The sequence below is a fragment of the Besnoitia besnoiti genome, chromosome V, assembly GCF_002563875.1.
Source record: "Besnoitia besnoiti strain Bb-Ger1 chromosome V, whole genome shotgun sequence".
In the NCBI taxonomy this organism is placed as follows: Eukaryota; Apicomplexa; class Conoidasida; order Eucoccidiorida; family Sarcocystidae; genus Besnoitia; species Besnoitia besnoiti.
Window position 1 is genome coordinate 3586407 of NC_042360.1, and position 24069 is coordinate 3610475.

Consider the following 24069-nt stretch of genomic DNA (forward strand, 5'->3'; position numbering starts at 1 on the left):
TTGTGAATAAGGCATATATTTTCTTGTGAAACGGGCATCGGTCTGCTCAGAAGAAAGACATCATGGGCACCGACGGTGGTGTGCGAAATATCGTCTCCTTTTTGCCCGCAACGAGCTCATGCACCTTGCCTGTTAAAAGTGCAGCAGCCCCCCCCTGGTGCTTGGTTGCTGATCTGTTCTGCTTTTCACTTTGCTTCTCGGTGCATGTGCCCTATGCATATTTGCGTGCTTCCCCTATAGGTGCGGCAGACGTCTCGCTCGCATAATCTCTTGGTACGCGCGGTAGTTTTTGTGCGCAATCCGGATTGGTGAAAGTTCTCTATTAGAGCAAGCGGAGGAAACAAACTGGTGTTCCTGGACTGTCACAGCTCCTTATCGCCTCCGCGGGTTAGGGAACTGCCTCGTGAAAATATGTCTAATACAAACTGCTGTCTTCACTTCCGAAAAGCGGAGGCGTCGTGATGGCGCTGTTTCACCAATCTAGTTGGCACAGACAGGGAGCATTTTTGCAGGCTTCGTAGTTTACACTTCTGCACCAGCTGCCTTGCTCCATAATTTCCATTGCAAGCAACTCGGCAAGAAGGTTGTTGTTTTTTTCACCATCCATAGTGCTGAGGCTTGCAGCATACAAAACATTGATGCACGTGGGTGTGGATTAATGGAAACCGTAGCAGCTGCAGTGTCACTGTGCGTGCTTCTGCGCTATGGTCCCGCTGCTGCTTCCTCAGCTGAAAACCGCGGAAGACAACTTCCAGCCACACGACACCACGCGTATCCTCCTGCCACGGCAGGCCGTGAATATTTGTGTATACGCATGTCGTCAAAAAGGGATTCTCGATCAAAGTGACACACGAGAATCTAGCTTTCAGCTTTCTTCACCCGCGTCGCAGTCGACGCAGAGCTCGCGGACGGGCTGAAGAAGCAAAACTTGTCGTGCAAACATGTCTTCGTCGATAACCGGACTTCCGAGCGCTTCGGCCAGAGATTTCGTGCCACAGAGCGTCTGCGGAACCATATCCCTCACATCAAAACCGCACGCGAACCCCTATACAGCCTGGCTGGCATGCGAGAGCTACGCCAGAGGGTGCTGGCCTTCTGGAAATATGTGTTGACAGGGAAAAACCAGTTCCTTGGATGGCACTCTGTCTCGCCTTCGCATCAGCGGCCTTGTGTTGCGGAACAAATACTCAGCTTGCACGCATCCCATGAGCGGGTACAACAACGTGTAACGCTTTGGCGAGCAGAGAACAGCAAGCAGTTCTATCCGGTGACGGCTCACTTGGATGCAGCTCTCGAATTCTGAATGCGGCATCTTTTCTCCGACCTGCACACACGCGTCAACACAGCCTCGATTGGAAATACGTTGCAAGACTCCCATTCGGCTGAGGGAAGCGAATTTAGTGTGGAGCAGCCCGCCAGCGCGTTTTCAGCAATCGAGCGACGCCAGCAGAGACTCTGGCAGCCCAAGCAAATGACACATTTGGTTTCATAAGGTCCTTTGCTTCCCGCTAGTTCATGAGACACCGGAGACAGAAACTGCCTTTTTGCAGCGTTCCTAAGGCGCGGCACGGCGAGGTAATCCGTGGTCCTATCGTGGCATAAAATAGCAATGGTGCTGTTAGACGGCTTGCCTCATGGCGACTATGTTGTCACACGTACAAACTCCAGCCCATGCCAACTGGCGCCCCCTCGCTTTGTGTGCGACCTTCAGTGGCAGGACGACGTTTCATACTGTACTGAAGAATTCCGAATGCTGTGTTCTCGTGATGCAGCTGCAGAACGTTTAAGATGCTGAGTCTCCGCGGAAAGCTCGGTCACTTTACTCCTGAGCAGCCCCTTTTAGTGCTGGGAATCCATTGCCAGGAGTCTCTCTTTACCTTGGAAAGAATGTGCATGAGCACCTCCGGAGTTAAGGGCGTGTTGTGGTTCTTCTTTTGAAGCACGCGAAGGGCACTGACGACTTCTTCGTAGCCGACGCTGACAGCAGCCCGATGGTTCACGTAACACTGAAGAAATTGCTCAAAAGAAACTTTACGCTGCCGCTTTGCAAAGGCACGCTTCGTCGCCCCTGAAGCGATAGGCTGGGTGTCAGCTAGAGTGCTTGTGCATTCACTTATGAGATTCTGAATGTCCATGTTCGAAGGACACTCTCCCACTGCACACAACAAGTTTGCGAGTTCTGTCAGAGGCACGGTGCCGTCAAGCTTGCGACTCTTTGTCGTGCGCTCTCCTTGGGATCGAATCTGGCAATAGTAGAAGTAGTCTTTCATGTTTCGATAGAAGTCCCCCTGGAAGAAGGATGGCGGCATACCCACATACCACACATTCATAGAGACGCAAGTTTGCTTCCTCGCGCATGCAAACGAAAGCAGCATCGAAGTCACAAGCCGACGAGATCGCCTGCGAGCACTTCCCATGGGCGTCACTTTACCGACACTCGGAAACTTTTCACACGAGGACGTCTAATAATTGAACAGCGTGCGAGCGCCATAAAGCTGAATTCCCGAAAATTAACGCAGCACCCAGCGGCAGAGTGCCCAAAGGCGGCTTACATCCACGCCGCCAGGAATGAGGTCGTTGAACGGCTGAGTGCCTTGGCCGCCTGAATGAAAAGATCACCGTGCACGCGCCCCTCCGCCTCGAGTGTTCAGCAACCAACCGGGTGAATCTTCATGAAAGAGGAAGGAAGTTAGACTGGCACGAGTAATGTCTCACGTCTTGTGCGCGGCCTCTTCCCCGTGGCATGTGTATGGAACGACAGCTTCTGGGCACCATACGCTACGCTGTACTTTGCAGAGCAGGCGAGGGACACGAAGCGATAGTGAGACATGCGCTCAGTGTGCATGTCCGAACTCCGTCCTCCATCGAAGCCTGGGCGATGCCGGTAGGAATTGATGGCGTTCGCGTGCGCTCAGGCATGCGCATCTCGGAATCGATCCGTTTGATTTACAGTCCGGTATTTACCTCTCTGTGCGTTGGCCATCAGCACGGGCGGGTTGAGTCTCCACTGGCAGATAGTGAAATCCGTTCCTCCACAAGTGAACACAAAGTCCTTGTTTATCTTCGATTGTAGGCGCTCTACTGCGAACGAGGGGATCTCTCTCGGGTGAGCTACCATGCTCATCACTTTGTACGGATTTCTGCAGTCACCGGCGCCATTACATGTACGAACAAAGCAAAGACCTCTTTGTACTTGGCATGCATTTCTCTCGCAGTGCGGCATCCAAACCGTCAACGTCTCCCGCACTGAAGAGATCAGGGCGATACCCCATCCCCTCTCGTAGCTTCTCTTACCCATCTAGAGGCTTCTGAATAAGTCCAACAAGCCTCTCTTCGCATGCAAACGCCAAGAACTGCCTGTTCCACACAGCATATATCGGTGAAACCTACGCTTGTCACAAACGTCTTCGCCACAAGAGGTAGTAACTTCCAGCGCGAGCGACACTGTTTTCCCTTCAGCATGACGGTCGAGACCCAATATTCTCGTGGCGCCGCACGCGCAGCAGTTGCAGTTCAGCAAGGAGCGTGCGTGGTGTCATAGAAGCAGCGCCATGCGCCAAAGCAGAACGGCTAGTCTACTTTAGGGTTTAGGACACGGAGCGGGCCTGCCCGTGTGCTGCTGACTGGTCAACTTCTTCCTCTTCGGGAGGCGGGCGGCTTCCCTCGTCTTGAAGACCGGACGCTGGTTGGCGCTTCTTCGTTTTGTACCGATAGGATACCTCTTCTACGCAACTCAAGATGCCGCCGTGCATTGGGGCAAGGGTAGTCTGGGAGACGTGACAACAGAGGGCGCACCAGGAAACTGCCACCTAGAAGCCTTGCTCTTCATCCGAAGGAAAGTCGCGCCAGAGCAGGGCTGTAGGAACCGCCAAGACGAATGCACATGCTTAGCGCCACCCTTTCGTTGAAAAGCCGTAGCAAATGTTGATGCGCTGTAAGACACTCCTCTTGACGCTATGTTTAAGGACAGCTAACCACGCAGTCGTGGGTCTCTTCGTTTCGGAGGACGCATTACCCTTCCAATCAGCAATATGTAGTCGCGCTCGGCAAATTTTTGGCTATGTGCGATGGAGCTGGAGCAGTTGCTCAGCGTGCAACGTGGGATGGCCTACAAGTATTGGCCTCGCAGAGGCTACATGGAATCTTCATATCTGCCACGGAAATGCAATGTTTTGACATCCAGCTCACGAATCCTGGAATGGAGCTCGAGCAGGGGCCTCAGATACCACGTACCCGAACGCATGAACGGGAGTTGGCGCTCCACACTTTGACCTTGAAGTCGCTGGTGAACACGAGGACGTGCACATCGGCGCTCCTCTGAAACCGCCCTCCCAAGCAGACATTGACATCAGCACTTGAACATTTAGATCGTTCCAGACCGGTATGTGTTACTGCGCTGAAGCATGCGTTCACGAACACAAAAGGCGCACCTGTCTGCTCAGCACACGACTACGCGGACCGTTTCGTGGAATCGACTCATTGGGCGTCCTGGGTGCGCACGTGGTCGTTAAGTGCATATTTGTGGTGGACCTGTGGGTCGAAATTTGTAGCGCTCTTGCTGCTATGCATCTACCATTCTTTGAGCGTGAACGTTCATCACTCAGTTGCGCTGTACCCCGTAGGCGCGCAGAACTCACATCTTCAGGCTGAACAGCTAGGCATCCCGTAGGCACCGCCTCCTGTTCAATCACCGTCGCGGAACTGATGATCAGACCTGACGACCGGGAAGAAGTGAAAAAAAAGTCCGCAAGAAGTCTTTCGTCAAGTACGGTAATCCCAGTTATGATGGCAGGGTCAGACAGCGCCTGCGCAGGCCTTTCCAGTTTTTGTTATTTTTTGTCTGCCTGTCGGCTGGGACTGGGGCGCGAGGTGTCTTTACGGGCACCGCTAGGCACAGACGCGCCTCACAAATAACTACTTCATTCGATTCTGCGTGCTCCTGCGCATACGCTGGCACTGTACTGGGAAATGCGACTCATCTTATTCCTGAAAGAAAAAAATCACAATAGGCTTTGTCCCAGCAACCTTTGACAGCCCCGCCACGAAGAGGCCAGCTGATGAGCCACGGCGCAAGTGAAACGCAGAGCCCACCCAAGCAGGTGCTGAATATATATATATATATATAGAGAGAGAGAGAGAAAAAGAGAGTATCCCGCGAGTTTTCGGTGGCCTGCGCACGCGGTTGCATGCGACCAGCTTTGTATGCATGAACATGAATGCATGTAAACAGAATTAATGCTGCATGCAACTGAACATGCGGAAGCAAAGCGAAAAGCTCCAGATCTGCGTCAACGCAGCGGATAACTGTGTATTTCGATACAGCCCTCCGGCGGTGGGCGCGCAAAGTGGGCAACTTGCCTGTGAATTCAGTCGAGTTTTGTACATCGTATTCTACGAGTCTACGGTCCTCGCCGACGGAGAACAGCCGCGGCACACGTGAAACGGTTGAGCTCCGTGCTGAGGTGAATCCCGAGGGCGGGTGGCAGAGCGAAGTGTAGGGGCTTGCAGGCAGGCCGCTGGGTGCGGTCAAAAACTCCGGAAAACTGAACGAGTCTGCCTTCGAGAGATATGAGTTCCGCTCAACTGGCGACGAGACGCAGAACGTCAAGCCTGTAATGCGTCTCCAGTGCGACCGATGCTTGCCTGTGGCAACCGGCAAGAGAAGAAGAAATCAGGGCTCGCCTGCAACGGAACAGTTCTGTAGCAGCGCCTTGACCTTCATGTAGAGGCCGCCCACAAGTGGGAGGATGTGTCGGCGTGAGAGTGAGAGACGGATAAGACAAACAGACAGCATTGCTACCTGAAAACAGCCATTCTAGCGGGAGCGAGGTGTCTCCCATGCGGTAGCCGAGCCTGAAGGGGAACATAGAGGCACACGTCCCCCCCCACGCTTTCTTGAAAGGTCTCACGCGGACGCTCGCTGTTGTCGCGTCTTCAAGCATCGAATAGTGAAGGACTAGCAGTTGTTGCGGTTCTATCTGCGTGGAAGGGGTTCGCTGTTTCTGGCTAAGGGGCGGCCTTGTCTGTTCGGATCCCCACGAGGACTGCGACTCCCTATGAAGGGTTGCCTTCAGGCACTCCACGAGATTGTTTTGCACGTCCGCTGAGCGAAATGCGACTATTAAACCCTCTCTTCAGCGCTCGTGTGCACCCATCTTCCCCATGTTTTGTGGTGATACACACGCAAGAGGCAACAATGCTATCCCACGGGCGCAACCTCAGTGTCGGCGACTGCTTGGCGCTAGTCAAGATGCTATCTTCCCAACGAGTGGTTCTCGTGTCAAAGAAATCCGTTGATGGTGTGGAGACGTTCCACGGTGCAGAGATGTGGTGCACTTGAGTCCCTCGCGGAATCCTCAGAGAGCTCACTTGTACAGACAGATGCACCTGTCGCCTTGAGCTACGGCAAGGTGACCGCAGTCTTCGCTGAAGCAAAACTGCATCATTTAAACAGACAAGGGTAGCTGTTGAGCAGCGTCCAAGCTGTGTGTCCGTGTGTGTAAACGACAGCGGTGTGAGCTGACAAGGGCATCCAAAGTTGCCTTCGTCTGCTGCACTCTCGCCGAACAAACAGGCACGCACGTGCTTCTGTGTCGGGGATACAGAACTTGATACATCCCTCTCTGCGCATCCGCGGTTAATGTTCTGTTCACTACCGCTGTCGCAAGCCACTGGGCCAAATCGGCAACATAAAGTGGGTGTGTATTTGCACCGGCGGGAGCGACGACCCTTGTATCGCCCCACAAGGCCAACATGCATTGACACAGGCGTTTGTGGAAGGACCTATTTGTGTCGCGAAATACATCAACTGTTTTAGTTCGCAAGCCTCTATGCCTCTTTGGAGTGAAGTTGGAGTCGGAGACTCTCGCTCTGTAGAGGAAGACCAGCGTTCACCTAAAACACCTATACCGTCTTTAACAAAATCCCTCGCTTTTCGCGGCGCCCCTTGTGGATCAACTGATGTGCCTAAAGGTTTCGTACATCGGATGGCGGACTCTGCCAGCCTAGCCCGCGGCAGAGATGCATGCAGAGAAGGCTCTTTTGATTTGCATGAGCGGAGTTACATGTCAGACCACCTTCGCCCCCACGGCGTTTAGAGGCGAAGCTCGGGTGGAGAGCAAGTCTTTTTCGCTTGCTTGTTTCCCCCGGGGGTGCGGAAAAGTCCTTACATGCGTCACAGCTTCCCTGGACTCCTTACTGCTCAAAAGCTCGACCATGGCGGACTCTGCTCCAGACTTTCCTGAGTCATATTCGTGGCCTGCATCTGCTGCCGCGGGGGCTTCCACAGGTTTCTTGGTGGAGGCCGTCGCCGCTTTCAATGCATTTTTCGTGGCGTGTGTGTTTTTTGTCGTTGCGGCAAGAGTTCGCCTGTCGACAGCTTCATCTTCGCGCCGAGCGAGTGCACGCAAGCGCTCCTCGCTCAGGGCATAAATCTTCACTTGGCCGTTGCCGAATCCAACTCCCATGAGTATCCCGTCGCCAGAGAAGGCGACGACCTGTTAGCACCAGACGCCGGGTGTGCGCTCGCGCAGTCTCGTGCGATGCATCCGCACGCATACACATTTATGCGTATCTAGATGACTTGTGGTCGAGTTCGCTGCGAAAATGGTGTAACCGACATTCACGTCTCTTACGGTCGGTGCGAGCTTATCGAACCAGTGGCTGACGACCAGGCGGTGGGTTTCGTAGTTCCACAGTTTGAGGTAGCCTGCGCAGGTGGCGGCGGAAGAACCACACTTAGCGAATTCGGCTCCTCTGTTTCGCGTTCTTCTGTGTGCTGGGACGCATCCAAGCCTCCTGCGGCCTCTTATCGAGTAGACGGTCAGTCCTAAAATGAGTCTTGGTGCGCGCAATCTGTTTGACCCTGCAATTTAAGATGCTTTCTGTTGTTCCGTCTCGGCAGAGGCGTTTTGTGTGAGGGAGAGAGATATGCAGATGTGTGTTTTGCAGCGATATCGGGAGAGGCGTTTGCCCTTGTCGTCTCTTGCGTCTACCATTTTTGACTCAGACTCGAAAGATTGAAACATACGGCAAGATCCTGTGGCATGGGTTCGGCTGCTTCATGTTGCAGGGAAGTGCATGGTCGCAAGCAACAGCAAGGCTCTCGGCGCCAGCGCCTTCTTCCAAGAGATAGCCAGCTTGCCTGATGCTTTCCGTAGACCGGAAAGCTGTTTTCGGCGGCAAACAGATCCTCACCAGAAGCGCCGCAGACCGCGATCAACGGTAAATTGGGGTGGGCGGCCATGCCTCGGGGCGCGGCGTCCAGGCCTTGAAAAATCGTTTCGTGGCTGCACAACGCGGCATAGACAGCAATGGCTATTGTAAGAGGGAGGCAGAGGATTGGAATCCAAAACCCACATGTGCGCACGCTGATACACGCCTTGGTGCGCGACCACACCACGAATCTGCCTCTCCCGAGACGCGTGTCCGCTCCAACGTACCGATATACACAGATGCTCACAAATAAGGAATCAGCACCCGCTCTTCTGTAAACGAAGACGGCCTGCGGCGCCGAGCCGTTGTCAGCCCTCAGCTGCGCGTATGGACAACCGCCGAACGCTTCGGAGAGGCCTTCCCCTCGAAACTTCGGCAGCTTACTCAGCAGCGACCGCAAACAGGGCGCAACTTCTGCTGGTACGCGACTGAATCCCGGAACGCCAGCATCACATTTATCAGGCATCCAAGGTGCTGAGTGAGTTCAGGAAAGAATGCAATTTGCTAGAACTTCATGAGCAAAAGCTTTTAAAGGGATTAAACAAGAAAAATGCATTTTTACCAAATAAATTAACTATTTCTTTATTTACTTTAAATTCAAAATTTCTTTTCCAAAAGTCAAAATCTATTTTTAAATTTACAATTTAATTACATTGAAAGGAAAACATTACTAAGTTTCTCATTTAAATATTTTGTCGAAATAAAGTTTAAAACTTTGTTATTTTTTATAACAAATATTTTTAAAAATTTGCATTTTCCTTAAAAGGGCTCCCAACTATTAAAAATTGTTTCTCCTTAAAATCACTCAAATCTAATCAAATCTGCCTCAGATCCATATCAAAATGTAGCTAATAATTTAGCACTTTACAATATTCTTTCGTTTACATTGGATACGGATATTCTTTAAAAGTTTGGTAAAAGGATGAATGATAATAAATAATTGGGGTGCTCACTAAAGTCAAAAGGGACAACTAATAGGTTTACGAGGGTTCTTAGTCAATGCTAGAAGATTTTTATTTAAAATACCTTTTATTCAGAGCTTTAATAAAGGATCTTTTCCCTTTCGTAATACTAATAGTGACAAAAGAGATTTTTATCGAGAAATACGAATTTCTTGGCTTCCTGTTTAGCAATCTTAGATAGAATCAAAAATAATCCCATTTGATCTCCATCAGAATCCCGCTACAGAGAGACAACTCAGGATAGAAAGGCGTCTGTGTATCCCAGCGCGACCTACTTCCACTGATTCTTCCACAGCCAGCCGTCGCCTGCAGAGGGTGCGCGCGGTGTCACATGCACGATCGCCGCGTTCGCGGTGGAGAAGATGAACGGAGGAATGTTGGCATCTTCGCTCTGCGGGAAGACGTCCTTCTTGCCCTGAGGCCGCCAAGAAACGAGGAGGTGCGCGTCGACTCTCTCGTCGGCTCGGGCAGCGGCCCGTGGAGCCTGCGCCTGCGCGGAGGGCGACTTCGGGCAAGACTCTGCGAGTGAGCGCCAAAGCAAGCAGAGCAGCCCTGAAAACATTCAGCTTCGTGCACGTGGAGGCGCCACAGAAGAGACACGCGGCTTGGTGCATGCCGCTGTGTAAAATGCGGTTGCCGGCGTATATCCGGTTTTGGGGGTTATACAGACCCCACTGTTTGAGCGTTGGCAACTACCTGCCTTAGAATAAGCTGACAGGCAAAGTGAAGCCGCTACCTGTTGTAGGCTTGTAATCGAACGAAATCGAGTTCACCGGACCCTGGAAGGAAGGACAGACGCATGCGAAAAACTGTGTCAAACACAGCCCCTTGGGGGTTGCGGCAGTGTAGGCAGGGGAGTCATGCGTCCAGTCTGCGGATGCTCCAACCCCCGACGCCTCACGCCTCCTAGTGTTTCGTTTGCGTCCTAGGAGCGGCCGGCGAGGCGGAGGAAAAGACAGAAGGCAGCTGCGCGCGAAAAGCTCTCGCCTGCGCGGCGGTCGCCCTCTGCACCGCCAACTCCGAAAGCGTCTGTCGCGTCCGGCCAGAAGAATCGAGAGCCCTCTCACCGCGTTGATCCCGTCGAACCACCGTGAGATGCGGAACTGGAAGTCGTAGAAGCTGGATGCAGAGAGAAGCCGGGAAAACGAAAGGTGAATGGCTGACCGCGCTGCGTTCACCATCTAGAGCAGGTGTTGCACAGCCGCTTGTCTCTGCAAAGTGGAAGAAGTTTGCTTCGCCTCGTGTCCCTGGCCACCGCCACCGCTGCCTCTTCTTTCTGTTGCACAGGGGCGGACTGGCTGGTGAAGTTTATCAGCTGACTACGAAGTTGCAGTGCGCTACAGTGGATGCCGAGAGGAGAAAGTTGTGAAGTCATAGTTGGCTTTCCAGAGAGCATTCGATGAAACCGGGGCGGTGGACTCACAGTTCAACTGCGCGCGCGGCAGCGTCTTGAGCGCTTGGCGTAAAAGCACGTGAAAAGCGCTCGCAGCGGCGCGGGCGAGTTGAGGACTTCTGGCGGGCATCCAGGAGTGCATGTGCAAGACGGCTGACAACCCCGACTCAGTGCGGAGTAGGAGGACAGACACTCACTGGATAGTGCCGTCGGCGAACCCAGCGACGATCCAGTTCTCTTCGTGGACGAACAGGTAGGTCAGGGCCGCTCGACTCAAGTTCAAGATTCGCACTGCGCGTCTCTCGTCGGGTCGACTGAGGCTGCGGAAAAAATCAAACGCTGCAAAATTGTCTAACGCGGTCGCATTAGGGCGCAGTGCGAAGGACACTGAGACACCGGCATGCAGAGACACAGAGCGTAGCTTATTGAAGCGGATCTGTCAGTCTCCATGATCGAATGACCAGCTAGGCCTCGTCATATGCTTCTTTAGGTTTGAAGGACCGTAGGTTCGCTGGCGCATGGGTGTTCACTTTCCAAGCGAGCTGGGAAACACACGAGACCGCGAGTGTGTGACTCTTGTTCTAGTCCTTCAGAGAATACGCGCAGCAGCGCTTCATCTGTGGTGCCGCAGTGGCTCCCGTCCGATTCGAAGGGGTTCTCGTGGGTTCTTGTGTGCCATTTTGCCACGAGCGGATGCCGACGCGTCGGCTTGCGGTTGTGTTGTGCTGTTTCGTAACCGTTTGTCAAAGTTCTGCATTAGCTTCTCTGAACTCACCCATCCACGATGAGACTCAAGTCCCACAGCACCACGTCGCCGTCGGCCGTGCCTGTACCGAAGCTCCCGCTCAGAGGCAATTTCGAAAAGCTTGACACACGAGACGGAGCCCTTGGCGGTTGGCATATAAACCATCTCTACGAATGTCTGCTTTCTGGGGAAGTGAAAACTACGTGAGCGCCCTACTCAAAACTGCATGCCGGGTACTCTCTGAGGGGTTTTATCTTGATTACTCTATAGCGGCGTCCTAATGCGCAGGTATATGTGTAGAAATATAGATAGATAGATACAGATATTTAGATACATAGAGGGGCATATGCACAAGCACTGACATCCATGTGTCTGTATTCAAGTCAGCGCTTCTACAGATGGAGGAATAGCTGCTGTAAGAGAGTGAAGTCACACGCCGAACGCGGAGCCGCCGTTCTTGATCTGTTACTGCTTTGCGAGGGATACTCTGAGCTCGCATCCCAGCGGACGCCTTACGCGGCCTAGGAGCGCAGGGACGCATGTCCTCATGTATGCCGCTGTGTGAATCCACGCACAGCGTTCCCAAGACTCCGTCTGTCGGCGTACATATAGATGCCTATGCATTGAGTTCTGGTGAATACTGCTTACCGGTTGCGGCTTTCGTTGAGTTGGGTAGAAAGATCGACCTCGTGAAATCTCCGATCTTCTGTTTGAAGTCTTTCGCTTGGAGCGCTGGCGAGTAGAAGTGGAAGTAGTCAGTCGTTTCTTCCCAAAACCAGAAGAACGCCCGTCGCTTTCCATTTGTTAAGACTTCATGCACATCTGTGCTGTTAAATAAAACTGTGTGCTGCACCCAGAAGGGACACCCCGCAGAACCACAAACGCGCATGCGTATGCAGATATCGATAGATAGATAGACAGATAGATAGAGGTAGATATATATATCTTGATATATTTGCATACAACAGGCATAATAGCGCGCAGAAATCGAACTCATGGATGCTGAGAGAGGGGTCTATTGGGAGCTAAACCAGAGACGTTTCTGCATACGCAAGGGCGTAAGGAGTGAAGCTGCTGAGAAACACAGCGGCAGTAGCCTCGATGAGACTCTAAACAATCTGGTTCGCCGCAGCGGAGGAAGATGTCTCTCCAGTTCTCTTACACTCCCGGAGACAGCATTCCCCTGCTTCTTTTGTATTGTCCTCTAGGTAGCAACAAACACTCTCTTTTGATGTGTGGAAAGCAATGCGTGTCGCCGCGTGCACGCCCTCAACTCCAGAAAATAATTACCTGCACATCAGGCGTGGCGATCACCGCTACGCTAATTGGAGTGTTTCTGAGGAAACAGCAAGACGGAAGTGCCTGTCAGTATACTATGTTGACGGCGAAACCGCCTAAAGCAAGCTCTGACGGCCTGAATTGAGGCATGAAGCTTCCTATGGTAGTCTTTCTGGAAACGAAGTCCACTCTGGTGTTGCGTCAATGCGACACGATGCATAGGTCGGTCGAACACTTCCCTATCTCTCCAGTTCCCCGTACTGAGCGCGACGTTTTCACTAAGACTACGAAAAGGGTTGTCTGCCTCTGCAAGCTCCCTTCATGTATCTGGTTTCTTCCTGGTTAGGCTGTGCGTCTGTCTCCACACATGCCTTTCCCCGCGTGCCGGTCTGCCCGTATTTTCCGCGCGCTGGTAGTGTCTCCCTAGTAACTACCTCATTCATCATCTCCCTGCACAAGCACTCGAAGCATGTAAAAGCTATGCTCCAAAAATAACTTGCGCCAAGGCGCGTCCGTTCGAGGGCGTCTGCGCCATCCACGCTGCGTGTCACGTCTCTTGGCGTATTTCTGTCCTTACCCGGGGGCCCTCCAGTCCCACACAGCTACACTTTGGTAAGTGTGCTGATTCGTTCTTTCAGTTTGTGCGGCGTTCGTGGCTGGCTGACTGGATCGCGCGGAGGGCTGCGACCCGTCAGGCCCTTGCTGACTGGACTGCGTGCTTCTCCCCGTTTTCTCCGCGCTCTGAAAACTCAACGAACTGTGACTGCTCCTCTCTGTGTTGGCAGTTGTCTCAGGCGCGAGTCTGTCGCTCGCCTCCGGAGCGCCGCTGCGGTACTCTCTCTTGTCGCTCCTCCTGTCGTCTTCCGCTGCTCGCCTGCGGGCCCCCGCGGGCCCTGCGAAGTCCCCAGAGCCGGGAGCCCCGGGCGCCCACTGCGAGGTCCCCTCCTCGTCTGCTTCTACGATAAGCTCGCGAGGAATCGGCGAAGACAGCGAGACGATGAAGCGGCTGTCTGGCGTGATGTCCACAGCTGCGACCCCTGGATACAGAAAAATACAAATATTCAGGTATATGTATATTTTCTAGATCTATGCCGATACGTACATTCGCACAGTACAGGCATGCATATACCGCGTGCATTGGTGGCAATGCGCGGTGATCACCATGATTCGTTCTATCCAACCCGTGCTATGTATGTCTGATAGAGGGATGTTGGCGTACGCCACGCTCGCCCAACAGGGGTGTTCCTCTCGTCGGTCTCGCACTTCTTCCGACTCTGCTTTAAGTTGGTTTGTCCCCCCACAAGCTAGGCAAAGCGAACGGAACACGCAGGCAGGGAGACACGTATCTCAGAGGGAGCGGCAACTGATGCGCCACCACATATATGAATATATACCTATGTGTACATGAGTATATATATTTATATACTCCGATGAGAAGGCGTATTCGGAGAGGCGATGGTAGCGGCCTGTTTTAAAATCAGGCGTGCGACCCGCAGTCTATCATCTTTGCCTGGTGTTACATTTCTTACCTGTCGGATGGGGCCGGAATATTGTTTTCACTGGCGTCGCCGTCTCTGCGTCCCATACGACGAGGAGGCTGTCCTGACACGCGATAGAGCATTGACTGTCAACCGCAGACACTTTGACGGCGGATTGACGTGCAGATCTGCGATCCGGTAAAGAAAACGTTTACGGTCTACACCGGTAGTCCCCCTCGGCGTGTTTACTCTCTGAAAAAACGCTGGGATTACTCTGTCGGAGAGTATCCTCCAAGGACTGTTCAGCCCCCGCCGGCGCGACGATGCGGATTTGCCGTCACGTGGACGCTAGGTACACAGAACCAGACTGGCTGAGCAATGTATTTGCAGAGGAATCTAGAGGAACAGACGGTAGATGTGATTCAGAAAACAACACCGCTGTGCTCTGTTTCGCGTGAACACGGTCAGCTCTATAGCTCGTAACGGGATCTTGAGACCTTGTCACATCTGCACGTCGACGAGCAGGATTGACGCGGACGCGTCTGCCCAGCGACACTCGGCACGGTCATCCTTCCTACCTTCCCGCTGTCTGCCGTCACGATTCGTTTTTTATCGCTGGAAATCACGACGCCAGTGATGGCGTTGACGTGGCCTTGGAGGAGCTTTTGCGTCCGCGTGCCGGAGTCGTCGTGCGTGAAAATCACGCCTGTTGTTCCAGAGACGAAGAACAAGGACTTGTTCGGGGCGCATTCTTCTCCGAGACTCTGCACGCCCCCTACCAAGTCTTTGTCATATCCGTAGCTCCAAACCAGAGACTGTGGAGAGCTCCACGAGCACGTGCACATGGGAAAGCACACCGCGCAAACAGGCGTGAACTGTGTCCCAGGTTTGACTGCTCTCGCAACAATGACCACAACGTAAAACTGGTATGGTGTCCTGCACTTTGATTCGGGTCCGGCGGCGCACGGCCGCAGAGCCTGTGTGTCTTTGCGCGACACGCCGCTGCCGTATCTGCGTCTATTCAGTGCTGTTTCCTTGTCTGTTTGTTTTTCTTGAAAGACGCAGCTGCATGTCCGCGTGTGTGTAGCGCATTCGCCTTGCGGTCATAGCACCGGTAGTCGTCAAACGCACAGTTTCTCTCGTGGATATACTATCCCACGGATGGGTAAGGTTCAAAGGCGCAACAGTTCGGTAAGACCTCCCTTCTCCAGCACCGCTCAGAACACGCGATCAATCATCAAGTGCGACTACGGTCAGCTGCGTCGACCGGAGATCGGCCCGGTAGGCACCAGGAACTTGTCGTTTCGTGCGCATGTACTTCAAAACCCTGCGCCGCTTTGGCCTCCCTTCCAAACCAAGAGAATGTGCATAGCAGCCTCACCAATGCCATGGACGACTTGTCCTCCATTTTGTCGAGGGAGGAAGCGGGATCGTCGATCCGGGGGATGTCTTTCGTCGGTTATGGTCCCCTTTCCTGGACAGGCGGTTCCGTGGCGCTGTCCACGTTTAGGGACTCGACAGAAGAAGAGAAAAGGAAACGAGAAGATGTAAAGACGAAACGAGCTACAATGTCGTTTTCCCTCCCACGGATATGGGAACAATAGCCTCAGTCGGAGTGCAACGCCCCCTGAATTAGGCAAAACTTATGGGACGTGGCTCTCGCTGTTGGAACGTCGACGCGCCTCCATAATTGTCCCGGAAGGCTATTATCCTTAAGGGTGGCGGCACAGGTGAACCAGGAGCGGAAGACGATGTCCTCCGTGCGGCATTCTGACGCTTGCGGTGGGTTTCACTGCGGAAATGGGAGATTAGAGTTTTGGCGATAACTCTGCCCAGATGCAGCTTCGCTATGCAGTTGTGCTCTCATAAACCGAGGTTTCCGATACCAGGATACACTCATCACTGACACTCCATCGCCGCTTTGCACGACATAGACGCGGTAGGGTAGTGGCGAGGATACGCGAACGCACCTCCATCGACCATTCGAGAAGAGAGCGCCTCCGAGCAACCAGCAATCCACATAGCGCTTCGATGACGGTATTCGCTTGCGTGCAAAGACGAACTGCGGAAGGCCAAAACACGCGCATTTGGTCTACACTCATATTCAATTGTTCTCTACCGGAGCATGACGTCGCTGAAGCGGGCTGTATCCCTTCATGTCACCCTTGCGGAATGGAGCTTGCTGCATCAGTCCGAGGCCGTGCTTGCATGGAACAGGAGCGTCATAAAGGCAAAATAATTTAGTGGCGTACGTGTATTCGAAACCCTTGAAGCTTCCTGAGCAGATATCCCCAGTAGCTGTCGGAGATACAGGCTAGCGACTACAAAATTTTATCCGCAACCCGGGAGGAGGGGCACCTCGCGGCTCGGCCGCCGGACAAGCTTTGTCCTGTCAGAGAAAAACGGCGCTGGTAGCGAAAAGACCACAGCTGTCGCGAATACTACAAACTGTCTCCTGTCAGACTTCACGTTATAGCCGCACCCCTAGCGATGATCAAAGTATGGGCTGGCCACAAGCAGACGGACCCGTCTCACGTCAAGAGCTTGCGATGATGCAAAAGCAGCCGGACCATTCACAGTGGTTCGCTCCCGGAAGGCTGTCCATTTTCCCCAAACTTTCGTCAAGCTGCGCAGCAGGCTCAGGGCATCGCAGTCAGTAATCTCAGGCTATTCTGATCGATGTACACAGCATGGGAGGGGGTCATGGCCGTCTTAAGCATTCAGATCGATACACGATACCGATAGCAGGACGAGCAGCGAACACAACGATTGCTTCATCAGCAATATATAACGAATATGGCGAACGAGGATTTGTCTGAGGTTGCCGCGGGATAGATGGTTTATTCACTTCGCTCGTCGTAAGCTGCGAAGCAAGGCTAGTGTGGAAGGTGAGCGGTCTGCGTTACACCACCGGCAGACTTTGGGGGCTGACAAAGGACGTTAATCGGGATCCAGGTTCAAGTGGAAACGCGGTAGATTTTTGATCCACGAGCAAGAATAGTGCCTATGGGTCCAAGCAGAAATCGACTGTCCTGCACGCATGCGCTGGAGAGGCTCGTACAGTTTCAGCAAAGCGACCAGCTGAGCGCCCCGCAACATTGAATCTCGTCTTCGTAGCACGCACACGGTTCTTTCTACATGCGTTCAGTATTCTTACGTAAACACTCGGTGCGAGTCGGGCGCCGCTGCCAGCGTGTAGGACACCTTAGTACTCAGCTGTGGAGTTCATGTCAGGCGGACAGCCCGCCATGCGTGAATGTAGTTGCCCGTTGGTTCATGCGTTGTCGCTTGCGTAAATCGTGCTGCAGGGTGCGCATGAATACGCTATACATCCGTACTCTAGGGATACGGCTCCGATTGTGTTACGCGAAGTAATCACGGTACCACGCGCTGCAGGATGCTCAGAATTGGCGAGCACCGTCTGCCGCTGGACAGAAGGAGTCGAGACTCAGAGAACGATGTCGTTTCGGGCAGTTTTTCGAGTCGCGCTCTTGACGGGCGCGTGTCTGATTGCTACGCAAACGACGGGGACCTAACGAAAGTAGGTGGGAATCGAGTGTCTCGAACACGAAACTAGACGGAACAACAATGTCCTGTTTGCGTTGCGCCGTTCTACGGCTAGTATTGACTGCGGAATCCGCTCAACGGCTTGGTATGCTACAGCCCCCCCTGCTGGTTCATGTTCCAAAAAAAATTGACAGCAGACCCTTTATTCGGCTATCCCGACGAAAACTGCTCATATTTGCTGTAGGGGCGCAATGAAGCTTGGCACTTAAGACTAGAATGGGAACTAGCGCAGCAGAGGAAAGAACGAGCGCTGCCGAGCCACAGGGGGGAGGGGGGGGGAAGAAAAGGCGACAAAAAAAAAGGGAAAACAATAGAAGGGACAGCCAGACTCACAAACACTTGAGTAATGCAACGTCTCTTCTCTTGCAAAAAGGTAGCAGCCGACCACGAGCTCTGTCACTACCGAGCACCGGAGAGGGCTGGTAAATTCCGAAACAACAGTGGACGGGAGCTGAATGCTCAGTGGTATCGCCCAGTGTTTTCGTCGGGAACATGCAGGCAGCACGCTGTATTAGCATCCGATTTGCCTCAGTAAAATAGGGAAGACAAGCTCATTCCTGGCTTGTGGGGAAAGACGTCAATGCGAGTGAGTCACGAAACTGAGCGCGCCTAAGGGACACTGCCATGAAACGCACCCGCAGAGAGTTCGTTTGGAAATTCCATAACGCAACTGGCAACACAGGAAGAGTGGTCCGACGCAAATATGGACCGCGCCAATCTATAGTTAGTGCCGTCACCTTTTCCCCTGGTTTTGTCGGCTTTGGTTCCCGTGTTTCTCCCCGTTGTTTCGGCCGTGAACTTCATGTGGATTGACGTCATTCCGCAAGGTAGGATTGTTGGCACATTTGCTGTCTATAGTTGATATAGCACATTTCCGTCCTTTTTCCGCGCCGTTCTCGTTTGCGCATCCCTTCGCCAGGTGCCATCCATACCGTAGCTTTTTCTCTCCAATAATGTCGCACTCACCTTTTATGCCCCGTCTGTCATCGTCCATGTCCCGATATTATCTTAGGCACAATCGCCACACCTTCGTGGTCCAGTTTGTCTGCCGTGTGGTTGACTACTCTAGAGTCTAGGATGCGGGAAGCTGTGCTCATTTGCTACTCTGGCTTGGCGCCCTTACCGAAGACGAAGGTGGATTGACATACAGCCATGTACGAAAACGAATCTCCGCCCAACGAGCAACTTTCCGGTTTCTGCTTTCCCTTCTTCTTGGGAATTGTCCCGGGGCTCTACGAGCATTCGTTAGCGTTCAGCTCTGCTTCCTGTTCAGTGAGATGACGCCGGCGGGGCCAGAGTCCTGCCTCATGACACGCCCGGCTGGACCTTGCTCAATGAACGTATGTCTACCAGCCTCGGATGTGGAAAGGCAACTCTAAAGGCCCGCTGCCTGCCAAGTGCAATACCAGGGCAAAGCGACAATTTCCGCTAACTGCAGATGTGGCAGACAGGCTGCCCCGGCGTGCCCCTAGACGTCGCGAGACATTCTAAACAGATTATTTTAGACGGCGGGGAAAAACAACAGTGCGGTAAAAACGAACCCTCCGTGGCCCTTTACCTTAGTATATACCTGTTCCTGAACTTTCGCGGCACTAAATTACGAAAGTTCCTCAGATGCCGTGTCACGGACCCCCCCCTGAGAAAAACCCAGCAGGAACACCATCCGCGTTGCCGCTAACGTTTGTTTGGGGACGCTCACCTCCTGTGCGCTAAGTGTCACCCATAGTTTGCGGGACTTTTGCGGACGCCCAGAAACTGCAGTTATATAGCCGACGCATTCGCCCAGCACGTCCAACAGCAAGCTTCTCTATCCTTTCTTCAAGTCGGCCTTACAGCTCCCAGGTACGCGTCGAGACAGGCATCATCAGCCATTTTCGCCGCGTTTTGGTGGCAGTTCTTCAGTTCTCTCCCCTTCCATTTCGGCAAACCGCATGCAGCATCGACAGAACGACTACCTATCCCCAGGCCCGCGCGTCTCAGCTCGTCTCGAGGTGGAGCGTCCGGCTGTTTCGATGTTCCCTGCGGAGCGCCGGCGGGAAGACGCTAGTTGCTGGGTCGGATACACAGCGGAGGCGCCGTTGCGGCACAAAAAAGGTAGTCCAACTGAAAATCATCAACGTATCGCTTCCTCTACGATGGCTTTCGTCTGAGTTTTGCAACACGGTTCTTTTCTGGCGCCAAGAGAGAGCTCGCGTGGCTATGAAGGGGGAGAGATTTCAGGCGCGATGCCCATGCGCCGCACGAGGGGGGTGGCTTCGAATCGAGACCGGCAATCTCCTTGGTTTTGGAGAAATTGCTGCGCTAAGGGTTCCCCCGCTCCTTGTTCAAGAAACCTTTTAGTTAGTTGCGTGTTCCCGTATAGTTTCGTGTGGGGGGCGTGCGGCAAACAGTGAACTGTGACCTGGGAGAAGAGGGGAAAGCGTCCGCGCTTGCGCACTTCCATCACGGTAAGAAGGCCGGACGCGGCACATGCGGGTGTGCTCATGCGGGAATCACCCTACTTCTTTCCGGTGTCCCAACAGCAGCTATTCAACGTGGCTCCGGCCTGTATACTCCAGTGTTTTTTCCCATTTGGCGTCCTCAACGTTCAGGTAATTGGCTTCATTCCCTTGTGCTCGCTTCGTAGTCGCGCGGGTCTCCGCGTAGGCGAGCTCAGAGGCCTCTCGTGTCGCTCGTAGACCTGGTGGTCCCTGTGACTATCTTACTTCCCAGCCGGTACTTCCCTGATTTTTCTTCTGGATATCACGGCTATTCCGAGCTCAGGAGCTCTTTCATTTGTGTTGGGTGCGAATCGAAGCTACCGTCTTGCATTTCTGGCGGCCGTACGGTGCGTCTGACGACGAACAAGTGGAGTCGACGTACTGCGTGTTGAGGTGACTGAGACGGAATTGACAAGTCGCCGTGAGGATCGCTCGGGTTCGCAGCCTCTGTTTGCCGCGTTTTGTGTGGGCTCCTCAATATCAGCTATTTGAGTCGCGCGTCTTCTTCATCGACGTGGGATCTGCTGCCGTCTATGCCCGACGACCCTTTTCCAGAGTCTCCTTGAGAAGCCTCTCCAGAGAGGGAGAAAAAGTGGGACCTGTTATTTCTTATTTTACCCCCTTTTTCAAACTCTCCGATTCTTCCTCCTCACTCCTTGCACGATGTGGCGGGCAGGACACTCGGAAGAGGAGGATTCCGGCAGGGATGCCAGGGACTCGTTGTCGAAGCCGCTGAAGACATTGCGGTTTCGAGGGTCTTCCCCCGCTTCGTCTCGCTCCGTAGAGCAAGACAGAGAATCGAAACTGGCGGACGACGAGGTTGCCGTCGAAGACCGGCTCACAACCTCAAAGAAGGGCGCTCCATCGGACGAAATCCACGCCGGCCTCGAGGATCAGTCTGAGACGTCTCACCGTGAATCTTCGTCTGTTTCGCAGCTGGCGTCCCTCTCCCCCGACTCGATGCGGCTCCCCTCCTCGAGAGACGCACGAGACCGTCTCTTTGGCGGTTTCCTCACCGAAGAGGAAGAAGAGGAGGAAGACGACGACGCGGAGATCGTCATCGAGCGTGACGGCCGCGTCAGGGGTAAGCTCGACAGAAAGCAAGCCAAAGCGTGAGTGCACCTCCTCGTCTCTCATGCTGAGTTCCCCCGCTGTGCGGAAGGGCCTCGGGGTCAGTCTTGCCTTGTCCGGTATCTTGTGGGGCTCTGTGGGATGTCCACGCGCAACTGACAGCTGAGCGTGGCAGCAACGGATTCGAGTCCACTTGTGGATTCTGTACTGCACCCCCTCCTCCCCCCCCCCCCCCCTCCCCCCCCCCGGCAGCGTGCGTAGGTGCAGACACGAGTGGAGAGATGGGAGTTCGGCCCGGTGTCTGGTTTTCCCTGTTAGAAGCATCTACGGACGGCTCCCTCTGCGTAGTCTCCAACTGCTCGCTTGCTGTGGATATTCTGCGTTTGCCAGTGCATCCTCACAGCCACTACGGCGGCTTCAATTTCGGGCGGCGGTTCCACCGCAGCGGACCGTCGTTCCTGGTCGCTAGCGAACGGCGCCTTCGCGAGGAGCAAAGCGAGATGTCGGACCTGGCGCTCCTGCGGGAACTCCGCCGAGAGAGACAGGACCGCGACATTCACCTGCACATGAGCGAGCGAGAGCGCGCGTTGCAGGAGGAGATTCATCGGATATTTCTTGAGGAAGAAGCGAAGTTCCCGCTGCATGAGTACCGAAGCAACCGGCCCTTCTCAGGTGAGCGTGCACAGCGAGCGCTGCGTGGCAGACAAGCCTCACTCTGCGAGTGGGGAAAGCGATGTGGCAACGCGCTTCGGCCGACGAAGTCTGCACGGAGTGGCGCTGCAGCAGCGGCGGCCGAGAGACAGAAGCTAAAGTTCAGCGTCTGCTGCGCGCGAAGAAAAAGCGATAGTTTTGACGCGGCGGGGGCGTGTTTTGTGTGCCGCAGCCGCGGAGACGATGGCTCGAGTCACATCATCGCCGGGGTCCTCGCTTACATCTGGGTCGTCCTTGATCTCGTCGTCCATCGGGTGAGGTGCAGACATATGCGCTCAGTAGTGCTGGGCTCTCGGTTACTCTATGCATTCCGGGGCTGTTAGGAGTTCCGGCAAGATATTCGGGCTGACTCAGAGCGTTCCAACGAATCGAGAGGATCACGTCAAAGGTACAAACGATCCAAGCTCCCCCCCGGCTTGCGCGAGCTGAAAAATGAAACCGCTTCCACGGGTGTGACTGCGTGGATCCCCGCGACTCTGCCGACGATGCGTGCTGGACAGCATTAGCATGAATGCGTTTTGGCGCGGGCGCCAACGTTTGACAGTGTAGCGATGCATGCCTTGCGCCTTCGCTGGTAGCCTGTCAGCCCCGGCCTGAGCGGACGACGAGGGGATGCGCGTTCTGTGCTGTGGGTTCGGTGTTTCTGCTTGTGACATCAGATACGTCATCGCCTTCATTCTCGGCTTCGGCAGCATCTTGCTGATCGCTTCGCTCTGCTGCGTGCTCCGAGCTGTCTATGTCAGAAGGAAGGTAAGGAGGAGGAGAGAGCAGTGTTTTCCTGTCTGTCTGTGTTTGTGAAGCTTATTTGCCCGCGAGTTTATACGCGTAGGTCGTCTTGTCGAAGTCCCAGTTCACACAACATCGGAGTTCCCATGCGAGCGGCTACGCAATTTGGACACCCGGAGCGTTAATCAGGCACGCATGTTACATAGATGTATTCGTTTTCTGACGGGATATTATGGACGGGAAGACATGTGGCTGGCTGAATCGTACATTTCTCGGCCGGGAGACGACTAGGCGCAATTGCGGCATTCCCTTCGTTGACCGTTCGTTCTCTCGTCTTGCATTGATCAGGAGTTTGACTCCTGCGAATCTGACCTACGGCTTGCGTAGACAAATGTACATGTTTTGAGAATAGTCTGCTCAATTCAGCGGGCGGGGCTTTCTGTGCCCTAATGGGCACCTTCACCCCCCGTCAGTACATATATATGTATCCATGTCTGCGTGGGCAACTGTTTCTTTCTGTAAAAGGTTGAGTGTCACACGTTTCCGCAGACAGTGGTGTTAAACGCAACGTTGCGAGCAGCTTTAAGGGTCGGTCTTAGGCCGCGGCGGCGCGTGTGTCTGAGGGTGTGGCTGCATGTCCTGCCATGGTTCTTCACAGAAGGAAGCTATGAAGAAGCTTCTCAGAGAGAAATTGGGACCGGATGCCGGCTTTGACGATGAGCCTGCCCCGCCTGCGGAAGTTCCTGTCAAAGATGTTCCCGGTGCCGAAGAAGGCTGGGTAGATATTCAAGTTGAACAGCAGAGTGCGCCTGCTGAGGAGATGATGGTAAGGTTTGTTCGCGCCATCCGCTGAATCTGCTGATGCACCGAGTGCTAGAAAACGGGCGTTCGCTGTTTGGTTGCATTGGGCTGGCGCGAAAGGCGAAGTCCGTGTCCTGCTCCCCCAGCAGGTGCACTTGTGTTGTGAGTTGCGTTTTGTTTGTTTGTTAGATGGATGTCGCGCGCCAGACCTCAATTCAGCGGAGCGCTTCAGAGGTGGCACCGCCGCCCATCCCGGTGCCTGTGGAGCCAGAGAAGCCTGCAAAGCCGAACAAGTCACTGAAGAAGAAGAAGGATCGCTCCGAAGCCGGTTCTAGCATGTTGGACGCATCAGGTGTTCCAGCGCCCCCCTCTGCGAAGAAAGCAGACAAAGCAGACAAGAAGAAAGGGAAGAAGAAGAAGGACGACTTGAAGAAGGCCCTGTCAAGCAAACACCGTGGTGGATCAACCGGCTGACAGAGGGACTACGGTTATCGGACCACAACGTTGTGCGGTACTCACCCAAATACGGCCAGTGCCGTCCGTTGCCTCTCTTGTGCTTGAGACGAGCGAGGAAGCCGTTGAAAAGAAGCAAGAAGTAAGCAGCCTTCTCGGTGTACGCATATGCACCAGCGCTCGTACATGT

At 53.8% G+C, this 24069-nt stretch overlaps 2 protein-coding genes across 2 annotated transcripts; one reads left to right on the forward strand and one right to left on the reverse strand.

Moving 5' to 3' along the window:
* Window positions 1–865: 865 nt before the first annotated feature.
* Window positions 866–14915, reverse strand: BESB_063170 (uncharacterized protein; the record flags this gene model as incomplete). Its single annotated transcript, XM_029364731.1, has 22 exons — window positions 866–1003; window positions 1878–2288; window positions 2553–2602; window positions 2965–3140; window positions 3295–3357; window positions 3625–3767; window positions 4638–4714; window positions 5801–5853; window positions 6370–6437; window positions 7170–7496; window positions 7635–7708; window positions 8197–8288; window positions 9452–9591; window positions 9893–9955; window positions 10244–10295; window positions 10767–10889; window positions 11345–11396; window positions 11963–12161; window positions 12605–12650; window positions 13170–13629; window positions 14122–14194; window positions 14649–14915. 22 exons carry the CDS (start codon window positions 14913–14915, stop codon window positions 866–868), a joined length of 3147 nt encoding a protein of 1048 aa, XP_029219439.1.
* A 5865-nt stretch (window positions 14916–20780) lies between these two features.
* On the forward strand, window positions 20781–23900 carry BESB_063180 (uncharacterized protein; the record flags this gene model as incomplete). The annotated part of the gene is made up of 6 exons (XM_029364732.1): window positions 20781–21201; window positions 21579–21860; window positions 22072–22153; window positions 22559–22649; window positions 23284–23451; window positions 23616–23900. 6 exons carry the CDS (start codon window positions 20781–20783, stop codon window positions 23898–23900), a joined length of 1329 nt encoding a protein of 442 aa, XP_029219440.1.
* Window positions 23901–24069: the final 169 nt, after the last annotated feature.